This window comes from Salmo salar, chromosome 10 (genome assembly GCF_965601325.2).
Source record: "Salmo salar chromosome 10, fSalSal1, whole genome shotgun sequence".
Classification (NCBI taxonomy): Eukaryota; Metazoa; Chordata; class Actinopteri; order Salmoniformes; family Salmonidae; genus Salmo; species Salmo salar.
In genome coordinates, this window is record NC_138300.1 from 14,228,400 (window position 1) to 14,252,694 (window position 24,295).

At 42.3% G+C, this 24,295-nt stretch overlaps 1 protein-coding gene across 1 annotated transcript; it reads right to left on the reverse strand.

Annotated features, from left to right (window-relative positions):
• Window positions 1-109: 109 nt before the first annotated feature.
• LOC100286622 (vitamin D3 hydroxylase-associated protein) lies at window positions 110-24,019 on the reverse strand. Its single transcript, XM_045687354.2, has 15 exons — window positions 23,581-24,019; window positions 23,151-23,264; window positions 17,978-18,118; window positions 17,480-17,613; window positions 16,920-17,126; window positions 16,570-16,610; window positions 16,172-16,296; window positions 15,256-15,381; window positions 12,200-12,297; window positions 11,832-11,931; window positions 11,649-11,692; window positions 1,977-2,016; window positions 1,564-1,672; window positions 1,192-1,337; window positions 110-766 (listed from the first exon to the last, which is right to left on the reverse strand). Exons 1-15 carry the CDS (start codon window positions 23,785-23,787, stop codon window positions 644-646), a joined length of 1,755 nt encoding a protein of 584 aa, XP_045543310.1. The 5' UTR covers window positions 23,788-24,019; the 3' UTR covers window positions 110-643.
• Between the last annotated feature and the right edge of the window lie 276 nt (window positions 24,020-24,295).

Genomic DNA, 24,295 nt, shown 5'->3' on the forward strand with positions numbered 1-24,295 from the left:
ATGCTTTTAGATGTCACGTTTGGTAGACACTTGACCTCAAGGGGAGAAATCCATGATGAATGTTCTCATTCCTAAACCATGCAGACACAAACGGCACTACATAGAGGGATATATTAACAACGTTTTTTAATTTGAGACATGAAAATCACAGACATACTGTATATTTAGATACATTTTCCTATATAATAATAAGTGCATAATTTCACTATAATTTAAAAAATACCAAGTCATTTCATTGGTGCGTTTTTTTTTTTTTTTTTAATCGACTGATGTAAACAGAATTTTCCAATTTTCTTGAGTGTGTAAGAAAATATGTATGTATTTGTATCCCTATTTGAGGTCAGGTGAACTGTTAGCAGCCAAGGAACAACCATTCGTGTTTCTCTGTGCACTTGGATCAGTCCTTCCTCCAACCTGCTTTCTGAGGACATTTACGATTATTTGGGCCAGGTGGCCCTATTCAAGTTACCTTACAGCATAAGAATAATGTTATATATTCCTTTTACTACTTCAGCAACCCAGTGACTTTTCCTTATATTGATTATTTTAACTGCTTGATTGAACAGGTCCTTTTTACCATTCTTTCTGTCCATAGACTGAACTTATCCCTCTCTCCACCTCTTAGTACATCCATCTCTCTCTCTCATTTCTTCTTCTCTCTGAACAGCCTCTCCACCTCTCTCATGAAGTGCAGACAGAGTTCGTCCTGCCAGGGCAGGGCCACACACTGTACAGCCACCGGCAGCCCCTCTCCACCAGTCACCGCCTGTAAACACACAAACGGTCAGTCCCAACCAAACGCATGTTGACTAGGGACCGTATTCAGAAATAATCTCAATAGGAGTGCTGGTATAGGATCAGTTTTCCTCTTTAGAAAATAATATATACACAATGATATGGATGGGGGGGTGCTGATCCTAGATCAGCACTACTACTCTGAGATGCTTTTTGAATACAGGCCCAGTGGCCTGAACTCCAACCCAGTAACCAGGACAGGCCTCTGCTTCCATCTACTGGTTACAATGGAACTACAGGCTAAGATTCACCGGTTAGGCTACAGGTTGTGACATCTGGCATGGACAAAATGGCCACCTCAGTCAGGATGGTGGTAAGAAGGAAATGCGTTTGGAAATAGCTAAATATCCTGTAAATATTTTAAGAGGAAGAGTGTGTTTGTGACTTTGACTGTACCTTTCTGTAGAGCTTGTCCAAGAGGTCCCCATAGTTGCCCTTGTAGTGCCTGAGTTCCTCCTCGTCCTCTGCTGTTACCGTGGAGACAGGGACCACCCCAGCAGGGAAGTTAAGGAGATTGTAAATAATGGTGTAGGACAGCGCACCTGAAAAGAGAGAAGGGTTGGGGCGGGGGGTCTGAGTCAATAATCCATCCACCCATAGTTCAATAAAGCAGGTGAATTCATAACAATTCCAACTGGTGATTCTACATTTTTTAAAAAAATGGTCATGACTGCAAAAAAAACAACAAGCTTTGTAAAAAATAATAATAAGAGAGCTAGTTAAATCTATATTCCATTTGATAAGAGATCAGAGAGAGGAGATGGGTACTGGTGAGTTTTCCAGGGTAGTTATGGTTGTAGGCGGGACCCATCATGGGACAGAGCAGCACGTCCAGCTCACACCTTCTCCACTCTGCCATCACCTCATGCATGTAGTCCTTGGAACACAGACAGAACTACTGTATATTTTCTTCAGAGCACTGATTTCCACACAACATTCTCTCGGAGGTTTTTGTCAAATTGATTATCATGCTGCAAGCTTAGGCCAACAGCCTAGTTGAACAATATAACATTGCCAATGACTGACAAACAATAATCCATGCCATTCTGTTTTTCTGTATTACAACAAGAGACCAGATTAATGAAGACATTTAAATAATACATGTACAGGATACGATTTGTGCCTCCTCTCAGACCATCAGGAAACTCTTAGAGATGGCACAACTTCAACATGTCTAGTACCTCCACATCCGCATGCTGTCTCCACAGGTCTTGCACAGAGCTGGTGAAAAAGGAAGTGATGGAGTCATTAAGATTCTGCATTTCATACCATGGCATCGAAATATAATAAAGAGTCATTCCATGTCATTTCAGCAAGCCATGACACCCACCATCTCAGATAGTTATGAAATCATTTCTGGAGTTAAAAACAGATAAGATTAGCATTCCTGCAACTTAATTTTGTTGAAATTTAGTTGCTATTTGATTGCACCCAAAAATTGGCCAGTTTAAGTTTTAGGATTCACATAATATTCAATAAATATAGTACCCAACATCCAATTGGAACCAAACATATAACTACCATTGACTAAGAAATGGGGAATTCAATGAAATGTGACTGACCGCCTCGATTCGGTCTTATGTAGCCACATTTTAAATTGTGTTTTTTTACATTGGAAAAAAGTAGAGACTCAGAGCTAGAAAATCATATATCATATACTGCAGTTGAGGAACAATGGGAAAGTAATTCTGCTTTGAAAGTTGATAAACTTGTAACCCCACTTTTGAGATAATGTCAATTTAATGTTTTGGTACACCTACTAGAGAGCTCTTCTTTGTCTACACCTCTTCAGCATCGTTCACACCCTCTTAAGCCTTAGCCCCACCCATCTCTTTAAGGATTCACGTGAGGCCATGTGGTAAACAAACGCTATATCAAATCTAAGTTTATTTGTCACATGCACAGGATACAGAAGGTGTAAACGATACAGTGAAGTGGTTACTTGCATAGTAGCAATATCAACAGAAGTGTCCAGAAACAATAAATATTTGATTATTTGATGACGCTTACCAGACACGCTTGTCTAAATTGATGGGTCATGTGAAGGAAATGCTATAACACCCCCCCCCCCCAGCCACATTTAGTTAATGGATGGGTCACTATTGTCCAGACATGTACACATGTTCATGAAATACTATACATGGCCATAATCACCCCCAGACACACCTGGCTAATTTGATGGGTCATGTAATAATCTGTCCGAAGTAGAGTCTTTTGTTCAGACATGTAGCTAGCAAGCTAAACAATGTACCGGGATAGCCCGAACTCATACTACTACCAATGCAAAGATGGCCGCCTCGCTTCAAGTCCTTAGGAAACTATGCAGTTATTTGTTTTTTTGATGCATTATTTCTTACATTGTTAGCCCAGGAAATCTCAAGTGTTATTACATACAGCCGGGAAGAACTATTGTATATAAAAGCGACGACAACTTACCAACATTATGACCAGGAATACAACTTTCCCGAAGCGTATCCTTTGTTTGGACCTCCACCCTGGACATGGGATCTTATCCCAGAGGCCGACACAAAACAACACGGTCGCCACAGGAGAGGCAGACAGAGCGGCCTACTGGTCAGACTCAGAAATCGAGCACACCATCCACCGCTCCCGAGCATATTACTCGCCAATGTCCAATCTCTAGACAACAAGGTGGACGAAATTAGGGCACGAGTTGCCTTCCAGAGAGACAGAGAGTGTAACATTCTCTGTTTCACAGAAACATGGCTCACTCGGGATATGTTGTCAGAGACAGTAGCCAACTGGTTTCTTCATGCATCGCGCCGACAGAAACAGACATCTCTCCAGTAAGAAGGGCGGGGGTGTGTGCCTTATGATTAACGACTCATGGTGTAATCACAACAACATACAGGAACTTAAGTCCTTTTGTTCACCTGACATAGAATTCCTTACAATCAAATGCTGACCGCATTATCTTCCAAGAGAATTCGCTTTGATTATAGTCACAGCCGTGTATATACCCCAAGCAGATACCTCGTTGGCCCTGAAAGAACTTCACTTGACTCTATGTAAACCATACATCCTGAGGCTGCATTTATTGTAGCCGGGTATTTTAACAAAGTTAACCTGAGAACGAGACTTCCTAAATTCTATCAGCATATCAAATGCGCAACACAGGCTGCTAGCATTTTTGGATCATTGCTACTCTAACTTGCGCGATGCATACAAAGCCCTCCACCGGCCTGCCTCTCGCAAATCTGACCATGACTCCATTTTGTTGCTCCCAGGCTATAGACAGAAACTAAAACAGGAAACGCCCGTGCACAGGTCTGTCCAACGCTGGTCTGACCAATCGGATTCCACGATTCAGGATTGCTTCAATCACATGAACTGGGATATGTTCCAGATAGCCTCAGACAACAACATTGATGTATACGCTGACTCGGTGAGCAAGTTTTTTAGCAAGTGCATCGGAGATGTCGTACCCACTGTGACAATTAAAACATTTCCTAACCAGAAACCGTGGATCGATGGCTGCATTGACACAAAACTGAAAGCACGAACCACCGCTTTTAACCATGGCAAGGCAACTGGAAACATGACAGAATACAAACAGTGCAGCTATTCCCTCCGCAAGGCAATCAAACAAGCAAAGCATCAGTAAAGAGACAAAGTAGTGTCGCAATTCAACTGCTCAAACACGAGACGTATGTGGCAGGGTCTACAGTCAATCAAGGAGTACAAAAAGAAAACCAGACCCGTCGCAGACATTGATGTCTTGCTCCAAGACAAATTAAACAACTTCATTGCTCGCTTTGAGGACAATACAGTGCCACTGACACGGCCCAGTACCAATGCCTGTGGGCTCTGCTCTGTGGCCAACGTGAGTAAAACATTTAAACGTGCTAACCCTCGCAAGGCTGCCAGCACAGACGGCAACCCTAACCGCGTCCTCAGAGCACGCGCTGGTGTGTTTATGGACATATTCAATCAATCCCTATCCCAGTCTGTTGTCCCCACATGCTTCAAGATGTCCACCATTGTTCCTGTTTCCAAGAAAGCTAAGGTAACTGAACTAAATGACTATCACCCCATTGCATTCACTTCTGTCATCAAGACGTGCTTTGAGAGACACTAGTCAAGGAGCATATCACCTCCACCCTACCAGATACCCTAGACCCACTCCAATTTGCTTACCGCCCCAATAGGTCCACTGACAATGCAATCACCATCACAATGCACACTGCCCTATCCCATCTGGACAAGAGGAATACCTATGCAAGAATGCTGTTCATTGACTACAGCTCAGCATTTAATACCATAGTACCCTCCAAACTCGTCATTAAGCTCGATACCCTGGGTCTCGAACCGCAACTGGGTCCTGGACTTTGACGGGCCGTCCCCAGGTGGTGAAAGTAGGAAACAACATCTCCACCCCGCTGATCCTCAACACTGGGGCACCCACAAGGGTGCGTTTTCAGCCGTCTCCTGTACTCCCTGTTCACCTATGACTGCGTGGCCATGCACACTTCCAACTCAATCATCAGGTTTGCAGACGACACTACAGTGGTAGGCTTGATTGCCAACGATGACGAGAAGGCCTACAGGGAGGAGGTGAGGGCCGTCGGAGAGTGGTGTCAGGAAAATAACCTCTCACTCAACATCAACAAAACAAAAGGAGATGATCGTAGACTTCAGGAAACAGCAAAGGGAGCAACAGCGCCTCTTCAACCTCAGGAGGCTGAAGAAATTTAACTTGTCACCGAAAGCACAAACTTTTACAGATGCACAATCGAAGGCATCCTGTCGGACTGTATCACCGCCTGGTACGGCAACTGCACCGCCCTCAACAGCAAGGCTCTCCAGAGGGTAGTGCGGTCTGCACAACGCATCACCGGGGGCAAACTACCTGCCCTCCAGGACACCTACAGCACCCAATGTCACAGGAAGATCAAAGGACAACAAGCACCCGAGCCACTGCCTGTTTACCCCGCTATCATCCAGAAGGCGAGGTCTGTACAGGTGCATCAAAGCTGGGACGGAAAGACTGAAAAACAGCTTCTATCGCAAGGCCATCAGACTGTTAAACAGCCATCACTAACAGAGGCTAATGTCAACATACACTCAAATCTCTGGTCACTTTAATAAATTGACTTAATAAAAAGGTAGTCACTAGTCACCTTAAATAACGTTTACATATCCTACATTAATCATCTCAAAACGTAGATGGTATAGAACGGTATATACTGCATCTTGCCTATGCCTATCATTAGTCACTTTAAATAACACCACTTTAATAATGTTTACATATCCTAAACTCAGCAAAAAAAGAAATGTCCTCACTGTCAACTGCGTTTATTTTCAGCAAACTTAACATTTGTAAATATTCGTATGAACATAAGATTCAACAACTGAGACATAAACTAAACAAGTTCCACAGCCATGTGACTAACAGAAATGGAAAAATGTGTCCGTGAACAAAGGGGGCATCAAAATCAAAAGTAACAGTCAGTATCCAGCTGCATTAAGTACTGCAGTGAATCTCCTTCTTATAGACTGCACCAGATTTGCCAGTTCTTGCTGTGAGATGTTACCCCACTCTTCCACCAAGGCACCTGCAGGTTCCTGGACATTTCGGGGGGGGGGGGGGGAATTGGCCCTAGCCCTCACCCTCCAATCCAACAGGTCCCAGTCTTGCTCAATGGGATTGAGATCCAGGCTGTCTTGCAGGAAATAAGCCATACTGCTCATTCTGTGCGTGGTGGCATTGTCATGCTGGAGGGTCATGTCAGGATAAGCCTGCAGGAAGGGTACCACATGAGGGAGGAGGATGTCTTCCCTGTAACGCACAGCGTTGAGATTGCCTGCAATAACAACAAGCTCAGTCCGATGATGCTGTGGCCCACTGCCGCAGACCATGACGGACCCTCCACATCGATCCCGCTCCAGAGTACAGGCCTCGGTGCAACGCTCATTCCTTCGACGATAAACACGAATCCGACCACGAATGTCTCCCTGTGGCTCAGTTGGTAGAGCATGGTGTTTGCAACGCCAGCATGGTGTTTGCAACGCCAGGGTTGTGGGTTCGATTCCCACAGGGGGCCAGTACCAAAAAAAAAAAAAAAAAAAAAAAGGCATGAAATGAAATGTATGTATTCACTACTGTAAGTTGCTCTGGATAAGAGCGTCTGCTAAATAACTAAAATGTAAATGTGAATGTGAGACAAAACCGCGACTCGTCAGAGGAGAGCACTTTTTGCCAGTCCTGTCTGATCCAGCAATGGTGGATTTGTGCCCATAGGAAACGTTGTTGCCGGTGATGTCTGGTGAGGACCTGCCTTACAACAGGCCTACAAGTCCTCAGTCCAGCCTCTCTCAGCCTATTGCGGACAGTCTGAGCACTGATGGAGGGATGGTGCGTTCCTGGTGTAACTCAGGCAGTTGTTGTTGCCATCCTGTACCTGTCCCGCAGGTGTGATGTTCAGATGTACCGATCCTGTGCAGGTGTTACACGTGGTCTGTCACTGTGAGGATGATCAGCTGTCCATTCTGTCTCCCTGTAGCGCCGTCTTATCCGTCTCACAGTACGGACATTGTAATTTATTGCCCTGGCCACATCTGCAGTCCTCATGCCTCCTTGCAGCATGCCAAAGGCACGTTCACGCAGATGAGCAGGGACCCTGGGCATCTTTCCTTTGGTGTTTTTCATAGTCAGTAGAAAGACCTCTTTAGTGTCTTAAGTTTTCATAACTGTGACCTTAATTGCCTACAGTCTAAGCTGTTAGTGTCTTAACCTGTCTGGGATAGGGGGCAGTATTTTCACGGCCGGATAAAAAAAAACATACCCGACTGGTTACTACTAAACTGGTTACTACTCTTGACCAGAAATGAGAATATGCATATTATTAGTAGATTTGGATAGAAAACACTCTAAAGTTTCTAAAACGGTTTGAATGGTGTCTGTGAGTATAACAGAACTCATATGGCAGGGAAAAACCTGAGAAGATTCCAAGCAGGAAGTGGCCTGTCTGACAATTTGTAGTCCTTCTGTTGCATCTCTATCGAAATTACAGTATCTGTGCTGTTACGTGACACTTTCTAAAGCTTCCATTGGCTCTCTAAAGCCTTCAGAAACTGGATTAACTCGTCTCCTGTCTCTGGGCAGATAACAGCAGCACAGTTTGTCAGTGGACTGCCTGGTGACAGAGACACTGGAGATGCAGTCACGAGACCGCCATTTTTTCCCTTTCCCTCTTTGAATGAATACAACATTGCCCGGTTGGAATATTATCGCTATTTTACGAGAAATATAGCATAAAAAATTATTTTAAACAGCGTTTGACATGCTTCTAAGCACGGTAATGGAACATTTTGAATTTTTTTGTCACGAAATGCGCTTGCGCGTTACCCTTTGGATAGTGACCTGAACGCACAAACAAAACAGAGGTATTTGGATATAACTATGGATTATTTGGAACAAAAACATTTGTTGTTGAAGAAGAAGTCCTGGGAGTGCATTCTGACAAAGAACAGCAAAGGTAATCCAATTTTTCTAATAGTAATTCTGAGTTTAGTGAGCCCTGAAGTTGGCGGGTGTCTGAATAGTTAGCCTGTGATGGCTGAGCTATGTACTCAGAATATTGCAAAATGTGCTTTCGCCGGAAAGCTATTTTAAAATCTGACATAGCAATTGCATAAAGGAGTTCTGTATCTATAATTCTTAAAAAAACGTTGACAAAATGCATAAATTAATGAGTAATTTAGTAAATTCACCGGAAGTTTTCGGTGGGAATGCTAGTTCTGAACATCACATGCTAATGTAAAAAGCTGTTTTTTGATTTAAATATGAACTTGATTGAACAAAACATGCATGTATTGTATAACATAATGTCCTAGGAGTGTCATCTGATGAAGATGAAAGGTTAGTGCTGCATTTAGCTGTGGTTTGGGTTTTTGTGACATATATGCTTGCTTTGAAAATGGCTGTGTGATTATTTTTGGCTGGGTACTCTGACATAATCTAATGTTTTGCTTTCGCTGTAAAGCCTTTTTGAAATCGGACAATGTGGTTGGATTAACGAGAGTCTTATCTTTCAAATGGTGTAAAATAGTCATATGTTTGAGAAATTGAAGTTATAGCATTTAAGGTTTATGTATTTCGCGCCACGCTCTACCATTGGATATTGGTGAGGCGTTCCGCTAGATGCAAGAGGTTTTAACGACCGTTCCACAGGTGCATGTTCATTAATCATACAATTGTTTGTACAGATTAACGAGGTACCTTCAGGCGTTTGGAAATTGCTCCCAAGGATGAACCAGACTTGTGGAGGTCTAAAAAAAAAAAAATTCTGAGGTCTTGGCTGAGATCTTTTGATTTTCCCATGATGTCAAGCAAAGAGGCACTGAATTTTAAGGTAGGCCTTGAAATACATCCATAGGTACACCTCCAATTGACTCAAATTAGCCTATCAGAAGCTTTTAAAGCCATTACATAATTTTCTTGAATTTTCCAAGCTGTTTAAAGGCACAGTCAACTTAGTGTAATGTAAACTTCTGACCCAATGGAATTGCAAAATAATCTGTCTGTAAACATTTGTTGGAAAAATTACTTGTGTCATGCACACAGTAGACTTGCCAAAACTATAGTTTGTTAACAAGAAATTTGTGGAGTGGTTTAAAAACGGGTTTTAATGACTCCAACCTAAGTGTATGTAAACTTCTGACTTCAACTGTATATACTGCTCTTTACCATGTACTGCATCTTGCCTATGTCGCACGGACATCGCTCATCCATATATTTATATGTACATATTCATCACTTACATTTGTGTGTATAAGGTAGTTGTTGTGAATTTGTTAGATATTACTGCATTGTCGGAACTAGAAGCACAAGCATTTCACTAAACTCGTATTAACATCTGCTAACCATGTGTATGTGACCAATAAAATTTGATTTGTCATAGCTATAGTATGAATCTGCAGGTAGCTAAAGCTAACAAGCTAGGTTCAATGTTAGCTAGCGAACATTAGGCTATAACTAGCAATGCAAATGGTTTTCTGATTCGAATAATATTACTACACAGATCATGCACGTAACATTAGCTAGCGAGCCAGAAGCTAATGTTTGCTAGTTAACAGTACGCTTTAACTTGCTCTAAGGATATAATTATTGTTTGGATAACCGTATTTACTATTATGTATTGATTTTTACATTTAATTTTTTCACCCTTTATGCAAAGCGCACTGCAGAGAACACCGGAAGAAGAATTATCACTGAATCATTGTAATGTTTGCATGTGTCAATTAATCCCTTCAGGGATGGGTTGCCAATTGGTGATTTGACACCAAAAATAAATTAATTCATTGCAATAAAAAAATGATTGACAAAATTAGAAACATATCTGAAAAACGTTGCTCGACTCTTACCCGTATACATGGATGAACGCTTCACGGCAGACTGGAACCATTTAACGTTTTATTTGTAGCTACATTGTGTTTGGCCAGCGTTGTGGCAAGTCACTCGTTCACACTGACCATGGCGTGTGCAGAAAGCAGCTTTTTCCAACTGATCTTCGATAAAGCCTACTAAATTCATGGCATCAATGTTGAGAAAAGTAACAAAACTTTTGTAGTTCTTGATGGCTAACGTTATATCTTTCTAAAACGGTGTGGTAGAAAGGACTGCAAACACATACTGAACAGCTCACGTTATAGACAAAAGCATTCTACATGGCAGTGAAGGGGTTAAACCAAGGCCTCATACCTTGTAAAGGGTTAATCATTTATGTGATGATAAACTAAGGTCTCCTCTCAGGAGACCTCTGTATGTGTGTTAACACCTGTTTTGAGTGATATGCCCCGCAGACACTATCAGAAGGTGGAAACCGCCTAGGCTCATACTCCTCCTGTCTGGGTCCCACCGTGACCGTCTGAGGTTCTGAGAATACGACTGGTTTTCTGAGAACACAAGGCCACCGCAGGCCTGATGGAACCGCCACCTGGCAGAAGATGCTTAGACTTATCTGTTGTGAAATGTCACCTTGTTATGAACCTATACCTATATAAGCTGCAGGATGTCTTAGACACCTCGCAGAACCTGGGGAGAGCTATCATATACTGTACTCTGTACCAACTTCCGCCTACAATTGTATTACTAAAGGAGAATTTTAATACTTAAAACAAAGAGTGTGTCCCCTTTCTACTACCAATATATGTAAGTTTGATAATTACATAGACCAGATCATCTGTTGAAGAAATTGACCAACAGCAGACCAATTCAAACTCATCTCCGGGCATGTCCAGCCCATCCATTATCTCAGCCAATCATGTCTAGAAGGAAGGTTACTGCCTTTTTCAGTGACTAAACCTACTAGGCTCGTAATTTAACAATTTTATTCATATTTACAGATGGAATACACGTTTGTTATTAAGGCACATGAAAGTTCACATGTTCCAGAAGACATTTCTCCCAAAAACTAATTTTGATTAAAAAAAATGTTTACGTTCAAATGCCACTCCTGTGAAGTAGTGACCTTTGACATACGCCTAGTTTCCTGAAAGGAGACACAAATGATCAAAAGCCACCCACGGAAGCCCCCCAAACCTCACGCCTACCACCCCAACAACCAATATACAGAATCAGTTATCTATGTTTGACAAGTAGTATGGAGCTGCGGCTTGGACTATTGCGTCTTCATCCTATGTAAATGTTTCCCTGGGGTGTGATTGGCATTGGGTGTGGGGGGTCTCTGGGTGGCTTTTGACAATTTTGGGGGATTTGTCAAGTCTTACTCGCTGTTATTAAGAATTATGGTCCAAATCAGATGTTAGGTATTATAATTATTGATGATTATATGAATCCAATAGGAAGAATAGACATAGGTTCTTCTCACCTAGCTCCACACAGGCTTTCCATAGAGGCACCAAACCGAGGAAACTGAAGGGAAAAAATAAGACCATTGACAAACAGAAGTATCAGCCAAATATAACATTAGCAGTCTGATATACATCACAAAGCTCCCCAGATACAGTTTGAACCTCCCTCTCTGTATGCTGCGGACTTGGAGAGCACTCACTATGGGCTTGATCAGAATGGAGAGAATTTTCTTCACAGTGTAAGGTAGACCGTACGGAATAATTTGAACCCGCAGAGACGGGTCGACAGGCCCTCCTTTCCTATAATAACACCAAACAACAAAGTTACTTTTTTAATAATTTTAGTGTGAATACTGGATAGTTCATTTCTCTCCCAGGGATGTTCTGGTTTAACTCAATGGGATTACCAGGGTTGTGTTCATTAGGAACTAAATGGATGAAAACAGACTGAAACAGGGAGGGACTACATTGACTCCAATAAGAAATACTAATTTTCGCTTCGCATTTCAAAATGTTTTTCTATGGTGTGTCCAACTGAACACAATCCAGGGTGATTTGACTGACTCACAGGTTGCTGAGCAGGGTAGCGCATCCATCGCCTGCGATTCCCCTGATAACCAGCTCATGTATGGCATAGCTCAGCCTGGGGAGACTGAAGGGAACCAACTACAGAGAGTGAAATGAGAGAGAGAGAAATACAACTTAATATCAATACAGTCATGGACCGACCTGTAAAGGAATTAACATCCCCATTATTTTGTTTCTTTTATTCGGCAGTCCAAGTAAATCTGTCTCTGATAAATAAAAAAAGTGTTCAACCAAGCTCTGGTCATATAGTGCCTTCAGAAAGTATTTATACCCCTTGACTTATTCCACATTATGTTGTGTTACAGCCTGAATTCAAAATGTATTGAACTCACCCATCTAGACAATGCCTCATAATGACAAAGTGAAAACATGTTCTTAGAAATGTTGGCAAATGTACATAAGTATTCACGCCACTGAGTCAATACATGTCAGAATCATGTGTCAGATTTTCCCCCAAACATAATGCCTTATATTCAGGTCATAAAGTTCATTTCTTTGCCACATTTTTTGGGGGCAGTTTTACTTTAGTGCCTTATTGCAAACAGGATACATGTTTTGGAATATTTTTTATTCTGTACAGACTTCCTTTTCACTCTGTCATTTAGGTTAGTACATGTATTGTGGAGTAACTACAATGTTGTTGATCGATCCTCAGTTTTCTCCTATCACAGCCATTAAACTCCGTAACTGTTTTAAAGTCACCATTGGCCTCATGGTGAACTCCCTGAGCGGTTCCCTTACTCTCCTGCAACTGAGCTAGGAAGGTAGTCTGTACCTTTGTAGTGACTGGGTGTATTGATACACCATCCAAAGTGTAATTAATAACTTCACCATGCTCAAAAGGGATATTCAATGTCTGCTTTTTTTAACCAATAGGTGCCCTTCTTTGTGAGGCATTGGAAAAGCTTCCTGGTCTTTGAATTTTATGGGATTATAAAGATGACAGAACTACACGAGTTTGTATTTTGAGTTTCGTGGTCGCACATTGAGATTAGTGGTTGCACGTAGGATTCCCAAATATGTATTTTAATTTCGCAAACTTATCACGATGAGTGAAAGATTTGTTGCATCTTTAATTTTGAATACATTCAATAAGACTTGCAAGCATCATTTCAGTTAAGAATTATTACAGATCTGATCACTAATTTGTTTCCTTTTATGTCTCCCTTTCCTCCAACCCTAACCACTAGGCCCCTACCCAGATGGTCATGTGCCATCGCAATTTTCACTCACTCTCTCCCTTCTGCTAAATCCTTCTCCCTCCTGATTCTGCCTCTTCGACCACTCTTTTCCCTTTCCGCATCCTATGACTAGCACTGTCCTCTTTCCTCCCAGCAGGCTCTGCCCTGCCCTCCTCTCCTGCTCCGTGGCGGAGTGAATCATTGCGAGCTTACAGAACAGGGCTGTGGGCAGCTGAAAGAAAATGGAAAGGAAAACTAAACTTCCGGAGGACCAATCATCCTTTCACTCCCTCCTCTCTACCTTCTCTTCCTCTGTATCCGCTGCCAAAGCCACTTTCTACCACTAAATTTCAAGCTTCTGTCTCTAACCCTATCCTTTAAACTATTTTCTACCTTCTCCCACCTTAATTCTCCACCCCTCCCTCTCTGCGGACGACTTTGTCAACCACTTTGAAAAAAAGGTTGACAACATCCGCTACTCATTCACTCAGCCTATTGAGTCCACTGGTCTCACTCACACAGAACTACCAGACACCTTGACCTCTTTCTTCCCAGATTAAATTCTGTGACTAGTGAGGTCTGGCTGCCCGAAAACCTGCCCGCTCGACCCCATCCCCTCTTCCAGACCATCTCTGGAGACCTTCTCCCATTCCTCACTTCCCTCATCAAGTCATCACATTCCCTCTGATTTCAAAATGTCCTGAGTTGCTCTCCTCCTTTAGAAACCAACACTTGACTCATCTGACGTCCAAAACTATAGACCTGTATCCCTTCTTTCTTTTCTTTCCAAAACACTTGAGCGTGCTGTCTCTGATCAACATTCTCATCTCCCTCAGAGCAATCTTCTTGACCCTAACCACTCAAGCTTCAAGACAGGTTACTCAAATGAAATTGCTCTTCTTTGTGACACAGAGGCTCTCCGCACTGCCAAAGCTGACTCGCTCTCCTCTATTCTCATCCTTCTAGATCTATCCGCTGCCTTCAACACAGTGAACCAGAAGATCCTCCTCTCCACCCTCTCAGGGCTGGGCGTCTCAGGATCTGCACACTCTTGGATTGCATCCCACCTGGCAGGCCACTCCTAGCAGATGATGTAGAGAGGATCTGTGTCTGCACCACATACTCTCACTACTGGTGTCCCCCCAGGGCTCGGTTCTAGGCCCTCTCCTCGTCTGCAAGAGTATTTTTGATTCACAGCAGTATATTCATAGTTGGAAATGGACTTGTAATAATTCTGAAAATAAATTATGCTTGCAAATCTTATTGAATGTGTTCAAATGTCAAGTTATAAGTTATCGACCATTGTTAAATCTTTCACACATCATTATACAAACATGCAAAATAAATTACACATTTGCAAATCGTACTTGCAACGGCGAATCTCAATGTGCGACCACAATAATTAAAACTCCAAACTGTCATTATAATCCCATAGAATCTTTGTTTGAAATTCACTGCTTGATTGAGGGACCTTACGGATAATTGTATATGTGGGGTACAGAGATGACATTAAAAAATAATGTTAAACACTTAGTGCACACCGAGTGAGTCGATAACTTATGTGACTTGTTAAGCACATTTTTACTCCTGAATCTTAGGCTTTCCATAACAAAGGGGTTGTTGAATACTTACTGACTCAAGACATTTCAGCTTTTCATTTTGAATACAATTTGTTAACATTTCTGAAAACATTAATTCCACTTTGACATTATAGGGTATTGTGTGTAGGCCAGTGACACAAAATCTTATTTTAATCCATTTTTAATTCAGTCTATCACAAAATGTGGAAAAAGTCAAGGGGTGTGAAAACTTTTTGAAGGCAAAGTAGATCAGTCTGGAGCTGGGGGTTACTCACCGTGTGCCCTGCTCTCTCCAACAACGCTTTGGTCTCCCTCAGGGCTCGGCCCATGCTTGGAGAGGGCATGGCATAGCCGTCATTCTCATAGTACCCGATCCTCAGGGGCTTGGAACGCTGGTATACCTGGAGAACAGAGGAAGAACACAGTATTGATTCATAAGAGAATGTAGATTGCTGGCGGTTTGAATGTGTATAGGTCCTTTCTGCATAATGTACCTTACAATAATGGATATTGGCATCCAATATCGATAATTTGATATGGACACTATTGTTTGATATCGATAAGAGCAAGGCATATTGTAATATCGGTTTATTCTTGTAAACCTACACTATTATGTAAAAAGCATACGAGACTGTTCCTGCATGCACAAAACCCTCTCAACAGACCTCACAGGCTGTCATCTTATCATAAACATACTTAAATTGCCTGCTGATGATCCATCAACAGTTCACAGGCTTCTCAATGTATTCAAACTGGTTGAGTAGGTTAAGCTCCTTAGAACATTCAGACCAGAACATTGCCAGAATATCAACAAGCAGCCGTCTCCACTTCACAGATCCGTGGAAGTAAACAAAAGTGAACATTCAGACATTTGCAATGTTTTGTGTAAAATCAATATGTTATAATAAAACAATTGCAACTGATAACATAGATTTTACAAAAGGGTGCCCATCACTAAATAATAAGAATGTATTTAAGGATTTCATTTGTTTTCTTCAGGGATATACATTGAACAATGATATGTATCCTACGAAAGGCTCCAGGATGAAGTGCCCTTTATGTACAGATCTAGGATCAGCTTCACAAACCCCCCCCCCCCCCAAAAAAAATTAAAAAATAAATAAATAAAGACTCAAGATCAGCATCTAGGGGCAACATCACCCTACTCCCTATGACAGAGAGAGATCCCACCTGTTGGTTAAATGGGATTGGGGGAACAGTAGGGTCCAGTCTGAACATGTGGTCACAAAGCAGAGCTTGCATACAGAGAGCCAGGCTATCCACGTCCCTTGCCATGGGCCCAAAGGACGACAGCACTGGAACAAGAACAACACAAACAATTGGTGTCATCCTGACAGTGGAGAGTCAGTTAAAAGTTAACAATAACATCTGTTACTATCCCAAACTTACTGTATGTAACGCAACGAGCATCGTTTTGATACCATTTCTACATTTTTTTTTTCACAGAAGAGCTCCGCTCCCTATTTTCTCTATGTATGTAGGCGTTATGACGGAGGGGTCAAGAAAACGTTCATCAATTTATTTAGCTATACATGTGCAGGGTGGAAAGTTGAACGTTTGAGCCTTACCTGACTTTTGGCCCCGGCTACAAGAGGAAGCACCTCGCGAACTGAAAAAAAAAGAAAAAAGAAAAAGATAGTCAGTCAATATCTAAACCAAGCCAATCAGGTCAATAACTCACTATCGCAATAACTCACTCAAACACACAATTATGCTTTTAGGGGGGAAATAAACGTCTTGTGATGCACTTGTTCTTGAACTATGCTCAGGGTTAGGAACATGGTAAAAGATTACTCAAGGCCTCACAGGTTGTCACCTTGAGACGCGCATATTCACTGACAAATCCTAAGAGTAACAAGACACACTGACAGACCCACTAACGTACACACACATGCACCCCCCCACCTCATCCACCCACCTCAGCCTGTTGGCCGTGGGTTTAAAGCCACAGATCCCACAGAAGGATGAAGGGATGCGTATGCTGCCCCCAATGTCGGAGCCCATGCCCAGGACCGAGCCCCCTCCTCCGATCAGCGCTCCCTCCCCGCCCGATGAACCACCGGGCGTCTTTTGTGGGTTATGGGGATTCAGAGTCAGACCGTAGATGGGATTGCTGCAGTCGTAGCTGGACATGGGGACAAGACAGAGATGTGGGTGAAAACACTGATTGCTAAGAACAACATGAGTCATGCGGGGGGGGGGGAACCAATCAGCTTTACTCTGGGTGCAGACTACTCTGGTCATTGGACTTTGATGACTGAGGAGTTTGTGAAGACAATCACATTGCTCAAGTCATAGCTCTTGCACTAAATTACATCACCTAATGTGGCGTGTGGCACATTAAAGCCATTGTTACCCCATCTATGTCAATGTATTGCTAGTGTATTATGTTTATTCATCAGTTGACATTGTATATGGTAGACAAATTATATTCTGAATCTCATTTGTTGCATTCACAAGTCTAAAACAACTATTCACCTTAGCAGGCTTTGGGGCACGTTGGTCTTGACAAAGGGAATGGCACCTTGTCTCTTCAGCACTTCAACCAGCACACTGTCCCCTGTAGCAGGAAGGTCCAACTTACAGATCACGCCACACGTAGAGTCATGACCCTAAATACAAAAACAGGAAGATTCACTTTTTTTTCTTAAATCATTCATGTAAAAAAAAAAAAAAATACTATTTCAGTAGACATGCACATCTCTGAACCCAGAACCATGTTACTGGTAGGGCCGGTGTCACGAGACACTCAACTTGAAGTTCACAGACAAAGACACAGGCCTACTATGGGGTGGTTTTCTGGACACAGATTAAGCCAATGTCCTGGGCTAACAAGCATGCTCAATGGAGAATCTCTATTGAAAGTGCTTTGGTCCAGGACTAGGCCTATGTTTAATTTGACTGGGAAACCCCTGCTATATTTTACAGGGGGGGAAATTATTAATGAAAGACACTGAAGTGACACCTAATCAACACCTTGTATCCTATATTTTCCTTGATGCTGACAGGGACCCCATAAAGGAGACCATCCTTGTGAGAGCCAATATCCTCCAGCTGATCCCAACTCTCCAGCAGGATCTCAGTGCAACAGTTCAGTCTCCTATTCACCTCCAATGTCTGTGGGAACACAACATGGGAACAAATCAATGGTAGCGCTTGTAGATTGAAAGGTCTAGTAGCCTGGTCCCAGATCAGTTTGTGTTGTCTTGCCAACTCCTATGGTCGTTGCTACAACAAGAGCACAAAACAGATCCCAAATAGTTCTGAGACCAGGACAGATTGATCACCATGCCCCAAAATACATGATGCCTATTATGTGATAGCCATTCAATGACTGATCATGCTGCATTGTTTTGTAAACAGTGCAAATATAATCCAGGCATGTCATCATAAATGCATAGGCCTTTTCAGGGCTGTGTTGGCTGTGACTAGGGTTGCACATTTTGGGGAATATTCAGAGGTGGACTATTTGTGGGAATATAGGGGAATTAACAGAAATTAATATTAATACCATTTAAATGTAGATGTTTTTTGCATTGGATATATTTATCATATCATATGGAGACAGAAACATAAACCTCATAATTAGACAATTGCAAATGATTAAATCATTCCAATAGAAATAAAAAAAACTATTTAGTTACGAATTGAACTTTAACTGAGTTAAACTGACTCTTCACATGGGATGATTTCACTAAACAAAAGAAAGGAAATATTGAATGATCCATCGCATCTCCCAAAAAGGTTTTCAACATACATCTGTAAAATTATAGTCTAGAAACTAAAGCTTTGGTTGTCTTCCTCTCAGGCTTCCATGTCTTCTCCCTGGACCTCCTCAATGTCCACCTCTTGAACATCAGACTGAGGCCTCATCTTCACTGTCACTTTCCAACCTTGTTGAGGATGGATCGTTGTCAGACTCAAAAAGCCTCAAATATGCCCAGATGGCCACAAATTTTTCAACACTTGTATCGGTCAGCCTGTTGTGTGCTTTGGTGTGTGTGCTCCCAAACTAGGACCAGTTGCACTCTGAGGCGGCTGATGTTGGTGGGATTTGGAGGATGATGGGGGAAAGAGCCTCAGATCCACGAAGTCCCTTTCACCGGGTGGCTGATGAGACACAGTTGAAGTCGGAAGTTCACAGACTTAGGTTGGAGTCATTAAAACACGTTTTGCAACCACTCCACAAAATTCTTGTTAACAAACTATAGTTTTGGCAAGTCGGTTAGGACATCTACTTTGTGCATGACAAGTAATTTTTCCAACAATTGTTTACAGACAGATTATTTCACTTATAACTCACTGTATCACAATTCCAGTGGGTCAGAAGTTTACACACTAAATTGACTGTGCCTTTAAACAGCTTGGAAAATTCCAGAAAATTATGTAACGGCTTTAGAAGCTTCTGATAGGCTAATTGACATCATTTGAGTCAATTGGAGGTGTACCTGTGGATGTATTTCAAGGCCTACCTTCAAACTCAGTGCCTCTGCTTGACATCATGGGAAAATCCAAAGAAATTAGCCAAGACCTCAGAAAAAAATTGCAGACCTCCACAAGTTCATCCTTGAGAGCAATTTCCAAACGCCTGAAGGTACCACGTTCATCTGTACAAACAATAGTACGTAAGTATAAACACCATGGGACCACGCAGCGATCATACCGCTCAGGAAGGAGACGCAGTCGGTCTCCTAGAGATGAACGTACTTTTGTGCAAAAAGTGCAAATCAATCCCAGAACAACAGCAAAGGACCTTATGCTGGAGGAAACAGGTACAAAAGTATCTATATCCACAGTAAAACGAGTCCTATAATCGACATAACCTGAAAGGCCGCTCAGCAAGGAAGAAGCCACGGCTCCAAAACCGCCATAAAAAAGCCAGACTACGGTTTTCAAATGCACATGGGAACAAATAGCGTACTTTTTGGAGAAATGTCCTCGGGTCTGATGAAAGAAAAATAGAACCGTTTGGCCATAATGACCATTGTTATGTTTGAAGGAAAAGGGGAACGCTTGCAAGCCGAAGAACACCATCCCAACCGTGAAGCACGGGGGTGGCAGCATCATGTTGTGGGGGTGCTTTGCTGCAGGAGGGGCTGGTGCACTTCACAAAATAGATGGCATCATGAGGGAGGAAAATGATGTGGATATATTGAAGCAACATCTCAAGACATCAGTCAGGAAGTTAAAGCTTGGTTGCAAATGGGTTTTCCAAATAGACAATGACCCCAAGCATACTTCCAAAGTTGTGGCAAAATGGCTTAAGGAGAACAAAGTCAAGGCATTGGAGTGGCCATCACAAAGCCCTGACCTCAATCCTAAAGAAAATTTGGTGGCAGAACTGAAAAAGTGTGTGCGAGCAAGGAGGCCTACAAACCTGACTCAGTTACACCAGCTTTGTCAGGAGGAATGGGCCAATATTCACCCAACTTATTGTGGGAAGCTTGTGGAAGGCTACACAAAACATTTTACTGAAGTTAAACAATTTAAAAGGCAATGCTACCAAATACTAATTGAGTGTATGTAAACTTCTGACCCACTGGGAATGTGATTAAAGAAATAAAAGCTGAAATAAATAATTCTCTACTATTATTCTGACATTTCACATTCTTAAAATAAAGTGGTGATTCCTACCTGACCTAAAACATGGAATTTTTACAAGGCTTAAATGTCAGGAATTGTGAAAAACGGAGTTTAAATGCATTTGGCTGAGGTTTATGTAAACTTCTGACTTCAACTGTATGTTGACACGACTGCCATATTGCGTCTCCATCCCAAACCACTTGCTAGGAAGTGTACTTCGCCAGACTGCCAAGAACCTTGCCCTCATCCAGGCCAAGGTGGTGAGACACGGTAGTGATGACACCATAGGCCTTGTTGATCTCTGCACCAGACAGGATGCTCTTGCCAGCATATTTGGGCTCCAATATGTACGCTGTGGCGTGGATGGGCTTCAGGCAGAAGTCTTCACGCTTTTTGATGCATTTCAGAACTGCAGTTTCCTCTGCTTGGAGAAACAGTGAAGTGGGCAGGGCAGTATAGATTTATTCTCTTACATCAGATAGGATGGCACATCAGACAGTCTTAACATCAGACAGGATGGCATTGTTTCCCTCAATCCGTGCAATGGCTACTGCTATAGGTTTCAGGAGTTTCAGGCTGCTTACCACTCTCTCCCAAAATACATCATTCAGGAGGATCCTCTTGATGTGGCTGTCCATATCAGCAGACTGTGATATGGTCATTTCTTGGAGACTCCTTCCCCTCCAGGAGACTGTCAAACATGACAACACCACCCCAACGGGTGTTGCTGGGCAGCTTCAATGTGGTGCTCTTATTCTTCTCACTTTGCTTGGTGAGGTAGATTGCTGCTATAACTTGATGACCCTTCACATACCTACAATTTCCTTGGCTGTCTTGTAGAGTGTATCCATTGTTTTCAGTGCCATGATGTCCTTGAGGAGCAGATTCAATGCATGAGCAGCACCGCCAATGGGTGTGATGTGAGGGCAGGACTTCTCCACTTTAGACCAAGCAGCCTTCATGTTCGCATCATTGTCTGTCACCAGTGCAAATACCTTCTGTGGTCCAAGGTCATTGATAACTGCCTTCAGCTCATCTGCAATGTAGAGACCGGTGTGTCTGTTGTCCTTTGTGTCTGTGCTCTTGTAGAATACTGGTTGAGGGGTGGAGATGTAGTTAATTATTCCTTTCCCACAAACATTCAACTACCATTCAGAGATGATTGCAGTCTATGATTTGCATGACGTTCTGTCGTTCTGCCCCTGAACAAGGCAGTTAACACACTGTTCCTAGGCCATCATTGAAAATAAGAATTTGTTCTTAACTGAGTTGCCTAGTTAAATAAAAGGTTAAAAAAAAAAATTGAACTCTGTATCCAGCAAATGAGTAGATAAAGCATGTCTGGTTGGAGGGGTGCATACTGGGCAAAGAACATTCAGAAATCTCTTCCAATACACATTGCCTGTGAGCATCAGAGGTGAACCAGTTGCATACACAGCTTAAGCAAGACATTCATCAGCATTTTTCTGACTATGTCCCTCCATTGAGTCAAAACAAAACTTAAGTCTGTAAGTACACATTGTGAGTGTTCTTTATTTGTTAAGTAAATAACGGAGCCCAGAAAAAAGGAACCAACAAACTTGATCAGTTTATGTCTCAGTTGTTGAATCTTGTTATGTTCATACAAATATTTACAAATGTTAAGTTTGCTGAAAATACAGTGAGAGGACGTTTATTTTTGCTGAGTTTAGTTAAGCAGTTAGATTAAACAACTCCTTTGTAAGATACACGGTTTAAAATGAAACATGTAAGGAAACAGGTAAATTAACACTCATATGTTAGCAGGGTCACGCAAGCTAAACCCCACATGGTAACAGAAACTAACTAGCAGAAATTGTTAACAAGTTAGGAATGATTTAAACACACTTTTCTATAGGCTACTATTTACTAGTTAACAAAAAAAAAATCATACATCATAAAATATATTCACCCCACCCAGTATTGTAATCAAAACGTACCAGAAAGCATGTAGTCCTTGGCTCAGACAGTGTAGTAGTGTGGGCTCTATAGCATCTCATTAGTGTGCCAGATCTTAAAAATCAGCTGTACATGTGATGGAAGAGTGCACTGCACATGTGATGGATGAATGCACTGCACATGTGATGGATGAATGCAGTGCAGAGGGTTGCAATTCCATTGAATTGGGGATAGTTTAACCAAAATATGCCACAAGTCCTAGAATTGCCTTATGTGTATCGCACAAAAAAGGTTCACTGTTATAAGCTAACTTTTTTTATGAATTTAAGCCAAAATCCCCAAATTCCAGGGCTTAACTTCCCGTGGAACATTTCCGGAAAAATTCCTGAAATTTACCGGAAAGTTTCAGACCCTTTGCAACCCTAACTGTGACTTCTGATTGAAATACGTAAACAGGTTAAAGGTGGTTAATGGTTAGCAGAAAACATTGCAGGAGTACAATATGTCACCAATGCTTGCAGTGAAAACAAAACACACCACCTATAGAAATAATGCAGTGCACAAAATTCCACAACATGCACATTACAAAAAGCTGGAGTAACCTACAGTATATGTGATTGCTGGGGATGTTGATTGAATTGTGCATTACCTTTTCCATGTATGAGTGGAAGACAGCTTCTGGAGTTAGTGTTCCGCCCTTCAGTTGTTTGGACAGCTCAGCCAGTGACAGTGAGAGGATGAGAGAGGTGTCTGTTTCAGGGTGCTGACATGGGAGTCAAAGAGGGAAGAGAATGAACATTAGGTACACCACCAGATATCCATCTAGGTACCCTCTCTGAAAATCAAATGTCATGCTCTATCAGTCAGTAAGGTAGGGTCCTCTGAACACACTTTCTCCTCCTTTCAATACATGCATGCATGACTAAGTGCCAACTGGTTTGAACATGAAGATGTGATAGTCACCCCAGTACTATCTGCAAGCTAGAGTCACAGCTGTGTCTGACTGACTTATCAGCAGGGTTGAATGTTCATTCGTTGAGGTTGTTATCTAGCGTTTGCTAAACTAAAGTCAAACTTACAGATTCGTTGAACTGAAGGACAGCAAGCGCTGCTCGTTGCAGTGACGTTTCTCTTCCGGCTTTCGCCCTCTGAATTTTCTTCCACGACTGTTTGTGTCCGAACCAACTCAGGAAAAGCATCAAGGCACCTGTACCGCATGCGGTGGCTGTCAGAATCGCTGTCCAATTCGGCTCTGCCCCAAAAATGACTCGTTTAAAGTTGTCCATAACGCTCTGACAGCTATCTTCCACCTTCTACTTCCAAGTACACCTGATGCAGTCAGGCACTTCTCGAAGGGTTCGTCTTAAATGCGTTTGACTCCGCCCAGAGTGAGGCCGGCCCCGAACTGCAGTCAGGGGCTTCTCCCTACTCCTTATTCGTCGGGGTTTTAAGGGTGGTTGGCATCCAAAGTTAACAGTGCATTACAGCCACCAGTTTAGCTGTAATCACAGTATATTCCAAAATACATCCCTACACGGGCTAAGGGACCTGTGAGGTCAGAACATTCGCCAACAGGATTTCTTGCAAGGCCTCGGAATCACAAACAAACGTTCAGCTGCATTCACAATGACAATTTTCTCAGACCTCTTCTCCGCTTGCGCTGTAGTTTATGACCACTGCAAATCGACAGCTATCCGGGCTAGGACAACGCACATTCCAAACACATGATACTGCTGTATATGTGGGGAAACTGCATTATTCTGTCATCTCATCACAACACAGGGATGGGTTGGA

Coding starts and splice junctions, on each gene's coding strand:
- LOC100286622 (XM_045687354.2), bottom strand. CDS start 23,787: ATGGACAACTTTAAACGAGTCATTTTTGGGGCAGAGCCGAATTGGACA. Junction 18,119..23,150: donor TCCACTCATACATGGAAAAG/GTAATGCACAAT, acceptor GTGTTCCCACAG/ACATTGGAGGTGAATAGGAG. Junction 2,017..11,648: donor GAAAGCCTGTGTGGAGCTAG/GTGAGAAGAACC, acceptor CTTTTTCACCAG/CTCTGTGCAAGACCTGTGGA.